A 20,018-nucleotide genomic window follows, 5' to 3' on the forward strand; every position below is an offset into this window, starting at 1 on the left:
ACCAAAAAGTTTTCTTTATTTTCATGACTATGAAAATTGTAGATTCACACTGAAGGCATCAAAACTATGAATTAACACATGTGGAATTATATACATAACAAAAAAGTGTGAAACAACTGAAAATATGTCATATTCTAGGTTCTTCAAAGTAGCCACCTTTTGCTTTGATTACTGCTTTGCACACTTTTGGCATTCTCTTGATGAGCTTCAAGAGGTAGTCACCTGAAATGGTTTTCACTTCACAGGTGTGCCCTGTCAGGTTTAATAAGTGGGATTTCTTGCTTTATAAATGGGGTTGGGACCATCAGTTGTGTTGTGCAGAAGTATATATAGAATTAAATATTTTATAGAATTAAATATAATTCCACATGTGTTAATTCATAGTTTTAATGTCTTCAGTGTAAATCTACAATTTTCATAGTCATGAAAATAAAGAAAACTCTTTGAATGAGAAGGTGTGTCCAAACTTTTGGTTTGTACTGTATATAATAATGCGGTGTTGTGTTCACAGTATTATTAATGTTAATGGTGTTACTAACATTATGAAAAGCACTGGAATGCAATTTGCTGGACATTCGTTCACATTTCAGCTGAATGGTGCACTAACAAAATGTTCTTTCTGTTCTCAAGTGTGGCAATTCCCCTGACATAAGCAAGGCCTGTTGTGGTCAGTGGCATCATATTAACTCTAAGTAACCATTGCAAAACTGAGTTAGTGATGCTGCCTAATCAGAGTCAGGTTGGCCCAACTCACATTTTTTGCATTTTCTGATACACAGCTGCCCTGTCAACTTCTAATGCCACATTTAAAGGACAGCAAGCGCAAGAGTTAGAAGCCTAAATGAAACTGCATTTACACTCATTAAAAAATAAAAAGCCACATTTGGTTCGAGATTATGCAAGTTACACAGCCCAAATAACTCCATATGCATGTTTTATTAAAAAGCAGTCTTCTCTCCTTTCATAAAAAACATTTCCTCATGATCTTTTTCAACCCAATCCAAATGCTTTTTATATCAGCAATTACTGATATTGTAACAGCAGCACTGACCTTCAATACCTTGGCAGAGTTCAGAAAAGCCTATTTCCTCTAAAGGTTTTATTGCCACAGAAATCGTCCCTGTTTGTTCATGTCCACCACAGGTGGATACCAGAATTTATTTGCTTCCGGTTTATAGGCCCTAGGCTCGCAGAGGTATATGGTTCAATTTGAGGCTGTGTTTTTGCCAAGTAAATAAACTCATCATCAAACAAAGACAGGCTTGCTTACCCATGCAGACAACACTTCATTTTCTGCAGCGCTGACTGTAGTTCAACTCCCAAGAGCTCTGAATGAATCGAGATGAGGTTTAAAGGCCATCTGCAGACTTTTCCAGCGACGATCATTTGTGTGCTAATTGAATTTGAAACATTCTTTCATAATCTTTTTGAGTGTTCGTCTCTGGCAGCAGCACAAAAACCTCTTTCAGCATGTCCAGCAAGCCAGATACACAGAGAAAGACACTGACTGCTTCCCCCCAATGAGAATCACACGGCGTGTCGCTCTACACGCATTCCAATGTCACCATCCACAGCCAACCACTTGTTTTCACTCATCTCTTTTATTTTACAAGTCATAAAAAGTGAATAACAGTGCAAAACCCATGCTTGATGATTACAAGGACTTGCTTTAAAGCTTAGTTGTGTGACTTCTTCATCGGATTGATGCAATCAATCTAGTGATTACAGTATACAATACAATGGTTCTTGATTGAATATTGCATATTGTGACAGTATGAAATGTTCAAATATATTCTCTCTCTGTACAAAATTGTTTTCAACTACAAATTTTTTTACTTTTTTTAAACAAACAAAATCCTAAAGGGACAGTACACCCAAAAAATGAAAAATCTGTCATTATGACCCTAATGTCGTTCCAAACCCATAAGACCAAAAGAGATTTTTCCACTGGTGTCACATGCAGTATTTCAATGATGTCCTTACAACCTTTCTGAGCTTCGAACGTGTCAGTTGTGTTACAGTCAGGGTCAAAAAGCTCTCAGATTTCATAAATATCTTAATCTGTGTTTCAAAGATGAACAAATGTCTTATGGGTTTGAAACGACATGAGGGTGAGTAATTATTGACGGAACTATCATTGTTGTGTGAACTACCCTGGTGAAAAAAACAGCTAAAACCAGCCTAGGCTGGTTGGCTGGTTTTAGCTGGTCATAGCTGGAAGGCAGGCTGGTTTTAGAGGGGTTTTGTCCACTTTTCCAGCCTGGCCAGGCTGGTCAGGCTGGGAAACCACCAGCTAAAACCAGCCTGGGAGACCAGCTAAAACCAGCCACTTTCAGCTTAAACCAGCTAAGACCAGCCAACCAGCCTAGGCTGGTATTAGCTGTTTTTTTCAACAGGGTATCCCTTTAAAACAAGCACTCACATACACACACTTTCCATTCATAAACATCTGCTTTTTACTTTTTTTCTTTTCTTCAAATTTGCCTCTAACAAATCTATAAATAATTAGTTAGCCAAAAAATGCTTAATCGGTCAAAAATTCAAGTAAACATGTTTGACAAGGCCGTTTTAAATAAAGATGCTTCCAGAGCTGTCAAATCATTTCAGTTGTATACGATTCACTCTGACATTGTGAGAAAATTAATGTCAGAGCAAAATTAAATGCACTTGTTATATTAGTTTGCACTCATAGGCTTCGATGTCCCCGAGTCCAACCATATTTAAATCTTGTGGACAGCACTTAAGGACAGCCTTGTACAATCCATGACCAACGGATAGAGCAAAACTCAGTATTCAGGTGACACATGCTTTCATAGAAATGTTGAAAAAACACATGTGAAAGCCTGAAAACAATTCCACGTGCGGTAACTAAAGTGCTGCTGTTACTGCTTTTGTCCTCAGGTGGGAGGGGGTCCGTTGTAATGTAGGGCCAAGTGAAATGAGCGGGTCATAGTATTGGACCGATGGCATGAGGTGCTATTGTGCGAGATGAGGGACCAGATCACCACAGCAAGCAGGAGGGCAAACAGGAGGACCAGCAGTGGTGCTGAGGCCTTTCGCACGTTAAAAAACCTTAGGGGCCTCAAAAACCAGGTGCCAATGCGCCATAAGCTGCCAGCGGAAGCCTTCGGTCCACACAGGTCACTGGAAACAGAAATACATCATGACAAAAGGCCAAGTAACAGACATTTTCTCTGTTATGATGATAGTTGGCAAAAAACAAGAGTTTAGCTACAACCTGGCCCAGAGGTATTTTCTAGTAATCCAAAAGGCCTTGATTAGATGCTTCAGGTGTGTTTAATTAGGATTGGTGCTTAACCTCACAGGGTAGTAGCAGGATTGGACATCCTTGGCATAAATCAAATGTAATTTGCACTATTTAAGTTTGGTATGCATTGGTAAGGAAGATCTGCTTTAAAAGTTAACATTTCTGCAAGCCAAGGACCTGACCTTAAAGAAAAACTACTGAGAACGGTGTGTGAAAATAAGCAACATTTAAATATCTGTGTCCTTGCTTCATGTTTAAGTCCATTTAAATTGATTTCTTAGACAAAATTGGCCTCACTGGTCAGGGAAGCATATGACTTCACTTTGTCAAATGATTCTCATTGCATTTTTGCAGTCTAATAGACCGTTTTTTGGACACTTGCCAAATCACTGGCTCAATGGTAAGAATCTTGGGTATGAATGAATGAATGATGCATTTGTATAGCGCTTTCATTGTGTATTTCCGTACACCCAAAGCGCTTTACAATCATATGGGGGATCTCTCCTCAACCACCACCAGTGTGCAGCACCCACTTGGATGATGCGTCGGCAGCCACAGGACAATGGCGCCGGTGCGCTCACCACACACCAGCTACAGGTGGAGAGGAGAGAGTGATATAGCCAATTGAATGGAAGGGGATTATTAGGAGGCCATGATTGACTAGGGCCAGTGGAGGGAATTTGGCCAGGACACCGAGGTTACACCCCTACTCTTTTACGAGAAGTGCCATGGGATTTTTTGTGACCACGGAGAGTCAGGACCTCGGTTTAACGTCTCATCCGAAGGACGGTATAACATTAAATATGTTGTACAAAACAATAGTGAACTCCATTAACTTTCTTTGTATGGAGAAAAAAAATGTTTCCAAATAAATGTGTCAGGTTTGGACAAACACGATAATGAGAAAAATTAGGAAGTTTTCATTTTTGAGTGACTTCTCCATTTAAAAACCGTAATATTGTGAAATATTATTAAAATAACCCTTCTATTTGAATACACAGTTGAGGTCAAAAGTTTACATAGACATGCATGCAGAACTTTCAAAATGTTAATTGTTTTTGCAAAATAAGAGGGATCATACAAAATGCATGTTATTTTTTTTTATTTAGTACTGACCTGAATAAGATATTTCAAATAAATATGTTTACATATAGTTTATAAAATTTATAAAAATGGCCCTGTTCAAAAGTTTACATACACTTGATTCGTAATACTTTGTTACCTGAATGATCCACAGCTTTGTTTTTTCTTGTGTTTTTTTTATTTTTTATTGTTTGTCTATTGTTTGTCCTGAGCAATTAAACTGTCTGCTGTTCTTCAGAAAAATCTTTCAGGTCCCACAGATTATTTGGTTTTTCAGCATTTTTGTGTATTTGAACCCTTTCCAACAATCACTGTATGATTTTGAGATCCATATTTTCACACTAAGGACAACTGAGGGACATATCTGCAACTATTACAGAAGGTTCAAACGCTCACTGATGCTCCGGAAGGAAAAACAATGAATTAAGAGCCAGGGGTGAAAACTTTTGAACAGAATGAAGATGTGTACATTTTTCTTATTTTGCCTAAATATCATATTTTTTTCATTTAGTACTGCCCTTCAGAAGCTACAGAAGATACTTACATGTTTCCCAGAGGACAAAGTAAGTTAAATTTACCCTGATCTTCAAATTCAAAAAGTTCTCATCCCCCAGCTCTTAAATGCATTGGGTTTCCTTCTGAAGCATCAGTGAGTGTTTTAACCTTCTTTAATAGTTGCATATGAGTCCCTCAGTTGTCCTCAGTGTGAAAAGATGGATCTTAAAATCATACAGTCATTGTTGGAAAGGGTTCAAATAGACAAAAATGCTGAAAAACCAAAGAATTTGTGAAGAACAGCAGGCAGTTTATCTGTTCAGGACAAACAAGGGACACATGAACAACTATCAATAAAAATTGATAGTATGTAAACGTATGTAAACTTTTGAACGGGGTCATTTTTATAAAATTCATTTATTATTTTCTCTTGTGGAATAAATGTAAATGTCTTTTATGTGAAATATTTTATTCAGGTCAGTACTAAATAATAAAAATACCATGCATTTTGCATGATCCATCTTATTTTGGTAAAATAATTATTTTGCAGATTCTCCAAAACCTTTGCCATCACAGGAGTCAATTGTAAATTGATTTCAAAGCCGAATTTCAAGCATCATTACTCCAGGCTTCAGTGTCACAATCCTTCAGAAATCATTCTAAGATGCTGATTTGCTGATCAAAACATTTCTTATTTTTTATCAATGACAACAGTTGTTCTGCTTAGTATTTTTGTAAAAAATAAAATAAAATACAATGACATTATGAATGTTTTCACTGTCACTTCCGATTAACTTAATACATCCTTGTTGAATAAAGTTATGAATTATGTATAAAAAATAAACTTGTAAATGCTAATGCATTTCTAATGACTATATTTCCAGCTGTTCACAGAAAAAAAATTAGTCAAGGTGCATACATAAGCTGCTTGATTTACTATGGTTGGCATTATTTATTAAATTTAATGAAGTCTGCATAAACACTTTCTCACCGACTCGACTCTGCACGGGTGTTGTCCTCCAAAGAGTCGGGGAAACAAAGTCTCTCCTGCTGCCTCTAGTGACAGAGAGGGACAAGACGATAATAGCTTGAGATTAACAAAGCCCTGCAGGGACTCTATTGTTTACCAGTTCTTTGGCACCGGAGCACATTACAACTGCAATTATGTGCGGGGTGTGTCGAGAGGTGTAAAGCACATCATAAAAATCATGCGAGGCGCTACATTTGCTACACATTAACAGGCCTGGCTTTAATTCGCAAACCCCAGGTGATCAAAAAAGCAGTTACGGTGTTTGTAACACACATTTAGGTTTATGGAGAGGGGGCGTACGTGTCTGTGCGAGCAAGATATACCTGTGGGTCTTCGTGACGTTGGTAAGAGTGATGCTGGAGGTCACATGACGGGGACGGGCGGGGGGTGGAGCACGTGTGCGGAGCTCGCTGTGGGTGGGGGTGTCTCTGGGGGAGCACGTTCTCTTGATACTCAACTCCCTCCTTCTCCTCCTCCTCCTCTCCGGATGGCAGAGATGAAAAACTGGAGCGCGCCTATAAAGATTCACAGAAGCAACAAACACTTTCGATTGCCAAAAAGTGGACAGCAGAGTTCTCACTACATGTGACAGCTTCGCTATGCTACAAAAGGCGCTTGTAAATCGAAAGAGACGGGCTCCATTAACTAATAAGGATCGAGGCGGCTCTGTCTTTTTGTGTTCTCTGTTTTGCTCTCATTCTTTGAGCCCTTTAATGGGACCAACAGATTCGCTGCCTCATCCACCTTTCCGTGTGACACATTACACAGGCGCTCTTGGCCATTTCGCAGCGCCAGTTTCTCCCTATGTTTGTGCCCACAATTACGGCAGCCATTATAGAGCCTGTTAGAGCGGCAGGTCTTTTCCCCATCCCTGTAAAGCTGCCAATTAGCCATGAGCACTGAGAAATTACAAGAGGCTCTTTGAAATGGAAATGGCGAGTTTTTCCAAGGCTTCGGCAGGCAAATCTGCCTTTGCATCAGTGCAGAGGATTCTCTTTCCCAGAAACCAACATTGCCCCTCTTCCATCTCAGAAAAAAAAACCCCATTGAGCTTTTTAAGTCAGAGTCATTTGAGATGGCTTAATTAGCATGGCTGAATAATATCTGCTTCATATTTTTTGTAAACATTCTCTAAAATAAGCTTTTACCCACCAAAATATTGATAAACGTGATGGATTTATGAATATGCACTTTGAGGCTGTAAACAGGACTTCAGCAAGTCAATGTGACATTTATTAATGGTGGTAAAGCCTCATGATGACTATAACAGAGTGGAGATTGTTATAATGTGCACAGACTGCGACTGCAGTGTCTAGTCTTAATGAGATTTGGCAAAAATTTCTCCATGCGCAATTGCACCAAGTATCCATTCTGCATTTATGACTGCAGTACTAAATATGTACACTGATGAAGCAGAAATCAATCCAGAACAAAATCAGCAAGTTATGAAGAACACTGTAGATACAGTGCAGTGTTGAAGGACATACAGTAAACTGAGGTCCCAAAAGCCCACTAGTGCATTTTTGTGATTTAATATAATTTATATTATGTTTTCCTATTTAAAAACCTTATTTCCAGGTTTTTTTTTAAAAAGTATACAGTTGAGGTCAAAAGTTTACATACACCTTGCAGAATCTGCAAAATGTTAATTATTTTATCAAAATAAGAGGAATTATTTTTTTAGTTTTGACCTCAATAAGATATTTCACATGAAAGATGTTTACATACAGACCACAAGAGAAAATACTTGAATTTATAAAAATGACTGTCCAAAAGCTTACATACACTTGATTCTTAATAATCTGTTGTTACTTGAATGATCCACAGCTGTGTTTTTTGTTTAGTGATAGTTGTTCATGAGTCCCTTGTTTGTCCTGAACAGATAAACTGCCTGCTGTTCTTCAGAAAAATCCTTCAGTTCCCTCCAAATGCATTTTTGTGTATTTGAACCCTTTCCAACAATGACTGTATGATTTTGAGATCCATCTTTTCACACTGAGGACAACTGAGGGACTCATATGCAACTATTACAGTAGGTTCAAATGCTCTCTGATGCTCCAGAAGGAAACACAATGCATTTAAGAGCTGGGGGATGAGAACTTTTTGAATTTGAAGATCAGGGTAAATTTAACTTACTTTGTCCTCTGGGAAACATGTAAGTATCTTCTGAAAGGCAGTACTAAATGAAAAAAAAAAAATGATATCTAGGTAAAATAAGACAAATGTCTACATCTTCATTCTGTTCAAAAATTTACAACCCCCGGCTCTTAATGCGTTTTTCCTTCAGCATTTGAACCTTCTGGAATAGTTGCATATGAGTCCCTCAGTTGTCCTCAGAGTGAAAAGATGGATCTTAAAATCATACATTGTTGGAAAGTCATTGTCGGAAAGGGTTCAAAAACACATGCTGAATACAATGCTGAAAACCCAAAGAATTTGTGGGACCTGAAGGATTTTTCTAAAGAACAGTGGGCAGTTCAACTGTTCAGGCCAAAAAACACAGTATTAAGAATCAAGCAAATGTGAACTTTTGAACAGGGTTCAACTATTATTTTCTCTTGTGGACTACGTGTAAACGTCTTTAATGTGAAATATCTGATTCAGGTCAGTATTAAATAAAAAATAACATACATTTTGTATGATCTCTCTTATTTTAGTAAAATAATTAACATTTTGCAGTTTCTGCAAGGTGTATGTAAACTTTTGACCTCAACTATAAATCAAAGGGATAGTTCACCCAAAAATAAATGAAAAACTGATGTCACATTGACTATTTTGACGATGTCCTTACTACCTTTCTGGGTCTTGAACATGTCAGTTGTATTACTGTCTATGCAGGGTCAGAAAGCTCTCGGATTTCATCAAAAATATCTTCATTTGCTTTTCAAAGATGAACAAAAGTCTTACAGATTTGGAACGACATGTGGGTGAGTAATTAATGATGGTATTTTCATTTTCGCCTGAACTATCCCTTTAAAACAGTGTATTTTGCAGTCTCAGGCTTTCGGAATATGAATCTATCAACATCGATAGCTAAAACTAAAGTCACGTGAAAAGTATAAATTCATTTTCCATCTAGACATTTAGTGAGAGACCGTTCCATTGATGAAATGTTCAATGATTTTATATAATTAATGGCTATATAAATGGCATCTAAATCTAGTTGAAAGTCTAATGATTTTATGAGCTGTAATTCATTAAACACATGGGCAGCAGCAGCAGCTGGTCATTTATTGCCGCTGAGTAAGTGACACTGATGTACCTCTGGTATTAACACACTTACTTTGCATCCAAAAAATTCAATAATATTGACATCAAACTAATGTCAAAAGCAATCTACAAGAGCCATTAAACCATTTTGACAGACAGCGTAATGAGCAGCATTACTCACGGAGCAGCCTAAAGGTTTATATACACTACCATTCAAAAATTAAAATGGTTATATTTTATATTTTAAAAGGATAGTTCACCCAAAAATGTTATTAATTGCTTACCTTTATGTTGTTCCAAACCCATAAGACCTTCATTCATCTTCAGAACACAAACTAAGATATTTTTGATGAAATCTGAGAGCTCACAGACTGACACGAAAGAGAAGAACTTGTTAATAAAGTCATTATTTTTGTTTTATTTGTGCACATAAAGTATCTCTTTCTGGGCCTTAAATGTTGCATTTCTGTCTATGCAGGTAGACAGAAGCTCTCAGATTTCATCAAAAATATCTTTGTGTTCTAAAGATGAACAAAGGTCTTACGGGTTTGGAACGACATGAGTATGAGTAATTAATGACAGAATTCACATTTTCGGCTGAACAAGTCCTTTAAAATATCATCAATTCCGGTAATGGGAAAGCTGGATTTTTAGCAGGCATTAGATTTTAGCATTACATTAGAACTGAAATAAAAATGTTTAATGCATAAAACATTATATATGTCAGTCACTTCCGATCAATTTAATGCATTTATATGAATTTCTTTCTTCTAAACAAACAAAAATTCTTTCTGGCCCCAATTTTTTTAAATGGTAGTGTATAATATAGGACCTTAGTAAGGCCTCCATAATCATAGGGCCCCGGACAACATTCCTGGGTTGGAGGAAAAACCATGTATACTGTGTGATTACACACAAAAAAAAAAAAAAAAAAAAAAAAATTAATAATAATAATAATAATATAATAATAATAATAATAATAATAATAATAATAATAATAATAATAATATTATATATATATACCTGTGGATCATGCTCCGTCTGGACGGCTTTAGAACAATGTTGATGCGCCTGGCCGAGCCAAGCGCTGATGCGCTCAGGGTCAAAGGTCATACACTCAGGAGACCTACTTTCAGGTGTGGAAGTCTTAAATGGTTCAGCGTACTGAGGCTTGCCAGCTCTGTCTGTATCCACAAGAAGCACAAGCAAAACAGATATTAGCAAAGTCTCTTGGCACAAACAAATCAAGATGAAAAAAATCCTGAGGTTGACTAGATTAGACTAGATGTATACCATAAATTCCTGCATATAAGCACTAGTTGCTGCTTTGAATGGAGTGAGGCTGAAAAGTTTTGAGATATTTGCCCATCATGAACCTCATAAATGGAGGTTTTGATGGCTCTTGGCTATTTTTCAGGGATATTAGAAAACAAGCCAAATTGAGAGCAGCTCTTCCATGATTATCGAGTGATTAAGCTGTGAGAGGGACGCTGCCTTCAGTGGCTGGCACCAGTTACACTGACCAATCGGGAGGCACGGCTTTACCTGGCACTGGCGTCTGGGGTGGGGCCGCATACTCTAAGCTCTTCTTAATGCCCTGAAAAACACAGCAGATACGTTTCAGCATTCACCTACATTACCGAAATACACACATTCATGTTATTCATAGTTATAGGCATCAAGGCTTCTATGCATTAAGATGTGCTTATTTTAAAAGTAATGTACTTTCATGCAGGGTTTTTAATCTTTAAGATGCCATGGTTTCCCAAATTTTAAAGGCAGCTATTTATTTAAACTAAAAATGTAAACACAATAATAAAAATAAAAGTAGGTAAATAAATACATAAAATGTAACATCATATATAAGTATAAAAAATAAGCAAAATATTATTGTGAGATTTAACATTTTCTTTGTATTGTTTCTTTTTCCTTCACCTTTTTACTATAATACTGTTGTTTTAAATGTTAGATTTTATTTACTTCCATTTCTTTTATTTCTATTGTTTCAATTTCTTTATTTTGATTTATTTCCTTGTCTTTTATTTTATATCCATTTATTTTATTTCCATTTTGTTATTTTATTTCCATTTATTTTATTCATTTTTTCTTCTACTCACTATAGTACTGTTATATTTTAATGTTAGTAATGTTAGATTTATTTACTTACATTTTTTATTTTATTTCTATTTCTTTTATTTAATTTTTTTCCATTTCTATTATTTTATTTTATATCCATTTATTTTATTTCCATTTTATGTTACTTTATTTCCATTTATTTTATTTTTATATTATATTATATTTTATTTCCATTTTTATTTTTATTTTATATCTGTTTTATTTTATTTTATTTCATATCAGTTTATTTTATTTACATTTTCTTTTGTATTGTATGTTATGTTTTATTTCCATTTATTTTATTCATTTTTTCTTCTACTCACTATAATACTGTTATGTTTTAATGTTAGTAATGTTAGATTTATTTACTTCCATTTATTTTATTTCTATTTCTTTTATTAAATTTTTTAATTTTTAAATTTATTTTATTTCCTTTTATTTTAGTTTATATTCATTTATTTTATATACGTTTTATTTTCATTTTATTTTATTTCAATTTATTTTATTTTCATTTTTAGTTTATATTCATTTATTTTATTTACATTTTATTGTATTTTATTTTATATCTATTTTATTTTATTTAAATTGTATTTTTTTGTTATTTTATTACCATTTTTAGTTTATATTCATTTATTTTATATACGTTTTATTTTAATTTTAATTTTATTTTATTTTATTTCAATTTATTTTATTTTCATTTTTAGTTTATATTCATTTATTTTATTTACATTTTATTGTATGTTATTTTATATCCATTTTATTTTATTTAAATTGTATTTTTTTGTTATTTTATTTCCATTTTTAGTTTATATTCATTTATTTTATTTACATTTTAATTTTCATTTTGTTATATACCTATTTTATTTTATTTACATTTCATTTTAGTTTATATGCATTTTTTTATTTACATTTTAGTTCAGTTTATTTTCATTTATTTTATTTCCAATTTATTTTATTTTATTTTGTTATTTTTTTATAGATTTTATTTTATGTTTTATTTTATTTTCATTATATTTCATTTTACCCCATAAAATTCCCTTGCAGACCCCTGTGGGTCCTGGACTCTAATTTGAAAACCCCTGCATTAATGCACTTTTTGTGCACTATTTGTGTTAAAGTTCAATTTGACGCCAACTGTGTTTAATACAGAAAAAAACACACCAACTAACAAACCTGTAACCGTCTATTTGCATGTTACATACCCTGCATGCTACAACATGTGCAGGCACACGTGTGCTCACATCTATACACGCATACAAACACAGACACCACATTGTGAATTTTTCAGTTGGAGGCCCAAAAAAGACCTCATTTGCATTTCAATTACATTTCGTTGCTGGATGGAAAATGTATGCAAATACGCTATACTATACATTAAAACATTGGCTGTGGTTTCTCGGTCCATGATGTAAATAAGGATAGCATGAAGTTTGAGCTGTCAGATGGACTTACTGGCTGCTTGACGCTGACAGCAGCATTGTCTGGTTGCAAGTCCACAGGACTCATGCAGACTCTCCTCCTCCGAGGATATTTGGCTGGTTCATCAGTGCAAGGCACACCTGAGAAGATGAAAGAAGATGTTAATTAATGCTCCTGATGGGTAAAAGCTAACATTTCTGTGTTTTAGACAAGAACTGCAGGGGCTAGAAAACCCCGAAAACTCATCAGTCCTCATTTGGGGTTGTGAATATTACATAATCGCCTAATTGTAATTCACACATGAAGCATAAATGCCTCTGCAGCACCTGCGGTGATTCACACCACATGCACACAAAAGCATAAACAAGTTGTTAATATGCATACTAAGTGCAAAACACTCCAGTTTTACTTCATTTTAATATTCACTTCAAATGATGTGTAGAAAGTGAATTCAGGACAGAAATATATTCTAACATTCATCAATAATAGATGAACAGCAAAACACAAAAATAAATCAACATTACTACAATGTAATATTTACATTAGCTGGATTTCAAAATGTGGACCAAAAGAAATGTAATAGGCAATCCCTACCTGCAGCTGCACTGAAGGAGGACGAGTCTGTGTCATCATGGGATATTGAACCACCAATGTCCACCGAGGGGTCCCACTCCAGAACCAGGTGATCTTGACTGGACTGAGGAAGACAGGCCTGAGACTGAGGTGCTGTGGTGCGGTCTATAAAACAATCATCCTCCAGCATACTCTCAGATGGACAGCCAGAGTCAGGAGTACACAGAGCCCAGTCCTCTTCAAAAACCTGCCATAGCACATAAAACGTAAGTTAAACATCTCAAAGAATTACAATTTAGTTTAAAGGCACTAATTTAAATGAAAGAATGTAAGGATATTTTAAAGAAGTCTCTTATGCTCTCAAAGGATGCATTTGATCAAAAATACAGTAATATTGCAATATTGTAATATTGTAAACAGAGCTGTCAAATCCAAAATAAAGGTTTGTCTACATATAAATACATATAAATATTCACAGTACACAAACTTTTATTTTGGATATGATTAATCACAATGAATTAATTTGACAGCACTAATTGTAATAATAGTTTTGTAGGACTATAAATTATTTGGATAATTAGATAAAGTTAAATCTAATTCTGTTATAAAGATTGGTATTTAATATATTTTTTCCAATTTTATTGGGCTATTTTCCGTAAGAGTGTGGTTATTTTAATGGTTTGAGTTTTTTATTTTTTATTTAATATCATTCAAATTATTGAGTTACATAAAATAAAAAAATACTTTGTAATAATTATTTACCATTTTATTAATTAATATAAAGCATTTTCGGATTCGTTTTTGGCCAAGCGCATCCAGAATGTTCAGGTTCGGTTTCGGCCCAGAATTTTCATAATTATTATAACCTAAAATAACTGCTTTCTATTTGAATATATTTTAAATTTTAATTTATTCCTGTGATCAAAGCTAAATTTGAAGCATCATTACTCACAAGATCCTTCAGAAATAATTCTAATATGCTGATTTATTATCTAATATCTAAAATTCCTCATTATTATTATTATTAATGTTGAAATCAGCTGTGCTGCTTAATATTCTTCGAAACTGTGACAATTTTTTCAGGATTCCTTGATTAATAAAACATTTAAAATAACAGCATTTATTTGAAATAGTAAAGACTCCAATTGTTACCAAAATTTTTACATTTTGTTGATCAATTGAAAGCATCCATGCACACACACACACACACACACACACACACACACACACACACTACCAGTCAAAAGTTTTTGAACAGTAAGATTTGTAGTGTTTTTTTAAAGAAGTCTTTATTGTTCAACAAGCCTGCATTTATTTGATCCAAAGCACAGCAAAAATAGCTAAATTTTTAAAATATTTTTACCATTTAAAATAATGTTTTCTATTTAAATATATTTTAAAATGCAATTTATTCCTGTGATTTCAAAGCTAAATTTAAGCATCATTACTCCAGTCACATGATCCTTCAGAAATCATTCTAATATTCTAATTTGCTGCTCAAAAACATTAATATTATTGTTATGTTAAAAACAGCCGAGTAGAACTTTTCCAGGTTTCTTTGATGAATAGAAAGCTCAGAAGAACAGCATCTATCTGAAATAAAAATCTTTTGTAACATTATAAAGGTCTTTATAATCACTTTTGATCAATTTAAAGCATCCTTGAGTATTAATTAGTAAAAGTAAAAAAACTAAAATAAAATTAATAATTATACCGACTATATTCTATAATGTTACAAAAGCTTTTTATTTAAGATAAATGCTGATCTTTGGATCTTTCTATTCAAAGAATTCTGAAAAAAAAAAAAAAGTACTCAACTGTTTTAAATATTGATAATAATAACAACAATAATAACAACAATTTGCTGATTTAATAAGCAAACCAGCAAATTAGAATGATTTCTGAAAGATCAAGTGACATTGAAGACTTGAGTAATATTGCTAAAAGGTTAGCTTTGATCACAGGAAAAAAAAATTACATTTTAAAATATATTCAAATAGAAAGCAGTTATTTTAAACAGTAAAAATAATTCACAATATTACTGCTTTTGCTGTATTTCAGATCAAATAAGTGCAGGCTTGGTGAGCAGAAGATAATTCTTTAAGATTTTTATGGTTTTATTTTTTTTTTTTACTGTACTGTTTTGACTGGTACAGTAAGATTATAAATTTAAGCATCTTAAATCTATAATGCAATTATCTATAAATGCAATTTCCTCATTTTTAAGTGCGACAAAACCATGAAAATTCTGAGAACATACTCATCGGGGTGTGGAAAAAAATAGCTACACATTATTAGACATTGTGTGTTTCATCTAAGCTATGGAAAATATGCTGTGGCAATTCATTATGAGACGTCTGGTGTGGGACTCTATAAACGTCCTATATCCGACAACAGCATAGAGAACATAAGCACGCTACATTTTTAGCATGTCTTTACGTGATCCACTTGGACCTAAAGAGACAAAGGCCCACACAAGGAACTTGTTCAAATGGACAGTACATGTATTGTACAGTGGCTGCTTGGCTACAAAACAACCATTCAGGCTATTCAGGGGGTGTATTCATGACTTTTCTGCCAGAACGTATGAAGTCGGATGCCTGAGTAGCTTTCCCTTGGGATACTTTTTCCGGAAAAATGCAACAGCCCTGCTCTGAGCAAGCAAACTTGTGACGGCACAAATTAAATTATCAAAAACGCTATCAGGGGAATATCAGGGACTCTTTGAGGTTTCATAGTCAATTGTGCATATGGTGTGTGATAATACCGATCTATGGAGGACTGACCATAAACACTGGCTGTAAGTAACAGTACCACTGCAGAAATATAATCTCTCAGCTGCTTGGTGAGCAAATATTCAGGCTTGAAATGATCATACGCACCTTGATTTTATTCCAATATAATTGTGCAATTGAATTAGATGCCAGTTCAGAAGAGACTATGAGAAGTGTTTGAGGCTTTAAATTTAAATTCTTCCCACCTGGAATGAACTAATTTGTGCAAATGCATGGATTTATACCAGTCTCATGCTGAGCAGGCGCGTGTGCAGACGGCCCAGGCCCTGAAAGACGCGGGTACAGTGGAGCAGGAGCTCATGTAGTTGGTTTTCGATGGCCTGGGCGTCAGCCGGCTCGCTTCTTTGGATCAGCTCTTCTCCGTGCTGGAGCAAATCGTTTAGTCGACCCGCACTTTCTCCAACTGCCTCTTGAAACCCCTGAAAGACAAAAATACACAAAAATGATCAGTCATATGTGTGAGATCTTTTCCTGATGTTACTTTTATAGGTCAAGGCCATTCAATTTTATTCCAAAGATGACCCAGAGAGTTTCAAACCTAATTAAACGCATCAGAACCACATAAATCAAGGTTTTCAGAATTACTTGACTATTACAGGCAAGTGTTTGATTAGGGTTAGAACTAGGGCTGGTCCGAATACCAGTTTTTGAGCTTCGAAGCTTCGGTAGTAATCAACATCGAATATTCAAAGCTTCGGTGGGAGGGTCTGAACATATTCTTCTCTCTAATAAAGGCAGGAATCTCTGTATGCCTTTCTGTTTGCATTTTTATTATGTCGGGAACAGTACATCCAAACGATTTTTGCTGTGGACCCAAAGGAGTGCAGTGTTGCATTTTGGTGTAATATGGACACACCACACGTTCAGAATTAATAAATTGTAATAGATCATTGCTAGTTGGATGCGGCGCGCCTCACGCGGGCAGAGCTTATGCTTCATGAACGGACACCGCGCTAGTGATACAAAACACACAGGTCTGTTAAGTGCAATAGCCTACTTTTAATAAGGTAGCCTAACATTTTTTAACAAACAAATCACTCCCAAATCAGAAATTATCACAGTAATTATGGCACCGTAAAGGGTAGGCTGTTTAAAAAAGAAGAACGAAAAAAATGGCGCGGTGTTAACATATAAATTATTCATATCTAAATTATTTATTCATAAATATATATACATTATATATAATGTTTGTGTATATAAGCCTATATAAAATACAAATAGCTCAGTATATTATTTTGAAACCCAAAATAAATGAGGCCCAAACATTAACAAACCTGCGTGTTTTTTGAGCACTTCAGTCAGTGAACAATCAGCCTACAAAACGCGAAAATAAGTCAAATAAATAATACATTTAAATATGAATCTAGCCTAAATAAGAATGTTAAATCGGCTATTAAACAAACATTCGTTGCAAACATTACTAAAACTTCGCCCGGACCTTCTCCGACAGCTCATCAGAATTACTGGCCCGAGTCTGACTGGAACCGGTCTGTTTTCTCTTTCTCTTCTCCATTGCACAGCTGTTTTTAATAGCAAAGTGATTACATTTATTTTCGTTTACTTAGGTTATAAAGTTAATTTAGAAATATATTTGGAACACTTTTTATTTGTTAAATTTAAGTTTTTGTTTTTTAAAGTAACGACCAAGTCATCACGATTTCAATTAAAACCCATAGATATAAGCACGCTTTGCAGAACATGAAGCGCAGCCGCCAGCGCTATGTGAAACTTCATTTTTGCTCATAAAGGTAAGACTAATATATCATCCGAAACTATAAAAAAAAATAATTTAAATCGAAAACAAAACTCTTCCTTTAGCTATAGGCCTAATGCATATGCATTTAGGTATTAAAGGCGAGTCCAATGAGCAAATGGCATCAGGGTCGTCCACTTCATCTTTTTGTCAAATACTAGTTTATTAATAAATAATTCAAATATCTCTTTACTTTTTCCCGACACATTCATGGTAATTATTTTTGCTGGAGCTTTGCGGCCAGCTTACTGCGTGCATTTAAATGCAGAGGCGCGGTTGTAATTACGACAGTCACAGCCCTAGTTTTGCTTCAACCATTCAAGTGGGTCCGACAGTACTTTATAGTGTCTCTTAAATATTACTCAATTTCTCTCTCTCTCTCTCACTTTTTTTTTTTTTTTTTTTGCTGTTTCTGTGTTAGTGGCGCAGCAGTCTGATCTTCTTCATTCATTTAAGCGCGAATGAGAACCGTTTCGCGGGGGATGCAAGGTGTATGAAAAAAAAATGAATATTCGAATCTCAAAATTTAAAATCGAATGCCAACCCACCGAACGAATATTCGAATATTCTGGTCCAGCCCTAGTTAGAACTAAACTCCAGAAATTGAATTAAATAGCCCTGCTATAGGTAAACCCCAATTAAAATGTCACAATGTTTAATATATAAAAGCTTATATACATTTTATAACAGCAATGCAATTTTTCAGTAATGATGACTATGTATAAATAAATAAATAAATACATACAAAAAAGTATTCATACATTATTATTATTATTATTATTATTATTATTATAAAGTACTATAAAAATACTGATTAGTTAGCCTATATATCTAAGTTATAAATGAATATGTTAAAAATTAATTAAAATATTAACGTATTTATCAAATATTAATTCTTAAAAATGAAACATTAAAAATAACATTGTATCATAAGCTGATGCAGTAAAATTAAATTACTTGTTAAATGTATTTAATATTTTTGTCGGCGCCGATAGCCTTGTGGGCAGCGCGCTGACATACAGGCATCCCGTGTTCGAATCCCGACTCGAGGACCTTTCCCGATCCTGCCCCCTATCTCTCTCCCACTTCGCTTCCTGTCACTGCTGATCTGTCCTATCAATAAAGGCGAAAATGTCAAAAATAAATCTTAAAAAAAAAAAAAAAAAAAAAAAAAATGTATTTAATATGTTTTTTTCTTAACTACATATACCATATTTATAATTAATTTTTCACTACAACATGATACAATATATTTTTTTATAAACCAAAAAGTAAAAATAATTAATTTGCTAACTTTTAATGTATTACATTATGTCATTTGTTAAAGTAAATTGAACTATTTGAATTAATATTTCACTACAATAACTTGATGCAATATTAAATGTAGAACATTCAACTAATTCTTGATTTTAATTGTTAACGTTAATGTATAATTACTTTGTAAATGTTCAAGTAAAATATTAAAATTGTATGCGTGTCTGTGGTGTATATATATATATATATATATATATATAATTATTATAATATATATATAATTAATTTCTCACTACAAATTGATACAAGATTATTTTATTAAAAGATTATAAAAGATTATAAGTTATAAAAATAAAAGTAAAATTAATTTAATTCTTTACATTTAACAATGAAAGTAAAATCTTCAAATCGTAAATAGAATTAAAAACCTACATATTTAATAGTTTAATAATTAATATTTGACAACAACAACAACCTGGTACAGTATTTTTTTTACTAAAACAAAGTATTGTTCATTTATTCAAGTAAAAAAAAAAAAAGACTGATTCAAGAAGGGGGTCTTTAAAATGGCCAAAGAATATTACTTTACTAACTTATTAATTTTAAAGTTAAATTGTGCTTTGTTAGAAGGCTATAATGCCTACTAGAATGTTAAAAATGTTCAGTATTAAGTATACATTTTTAAATTGTTGTTTTGTAATTGATTTTATTTTTTGAAAAGCAAGACAAAACTGTAAAAAGCACATTGGCTATTTCATTTATTAATTTATTGAATTCATCTTTCACTACAACTTGATTCAGTATTTTTTTTATTTTTAAAAAGTGAAATTAATTAAATTCACTTAATTCTTGAATTGTATCGTTAACTTGAACATATTACTTGAACAAATTAACACACAAAAAGTAATAATTTATGGTAAAAAGTCTGGATTTTATATTAAATATATTAAAATTTGGGTGAAATGTGACTTTGACTTGGACTTGTTTTCGTGAGACTGGCCCAACTTGGCCTTTCTGAGATTT

General features: G+C 33.7%; 1 protein-coding gene across 1 annotated transcript in view; it reads right to left on the bottom strand.

Moving 5' to 3' along the window:
* Positions 1-1,604: 1,604 nt before the first annotated feature.
* The window catches only part of LOC141285172 (nesprin-2), a 95,432-nt gene continuing 77,018 nt past the window's right edge, over positions 1,605-20,018 (bottom strand). The window contains exons 6-13 of the mRNA XM_073818220.1: positions 16,213-16,407; positions 13,215-13,440; positions 12,654-12,760; positions 10,632-10,683; positions 10,110-10,270; positions 6,200-6,391; positions 5,838-5,902; positions 1,605-3,144 (exon numbers count right to left, since the gene is read on the bottom strand). Coding sequence (XP_073674321.1) covers positions 2,898-3,144; positions 5,838-5,902; positions 6,200-6,391; positions 10,110-10,270; positions 10,632-10,683; positions 12,654-12,760; positions 13,215-13,440; positions 16,213-16,407 — 1,245 coding nt within the window. The 3' untranslated portion in view covers positions 1,605-2,897. The remainder of the gene's footprint in view (positions 3,145-5,837; positions 5,903-6,199; positions 6,392-10,109; positions 10,271-10,631; positions 10,684-12,653; positions 12,761-13,214; positions 13,441-16,212; positions 16,408-20,018) is intronic.

The sequence above is a fragment of the Garra rufa genome, chromosome 14 (assembly GCF_049309525.1).
Source record: "Garra rufa chromosome 14, GarRuf1.0, whole genome shotgun sequence".
In the NCBI taxonomy this organism is placed as follows: domain Eukaryota; kingdom Metazoa; phylum Chordata; class Actinopteri; order Cypriniformes; family Cyprinidae; genus Garra; species Garra rufa.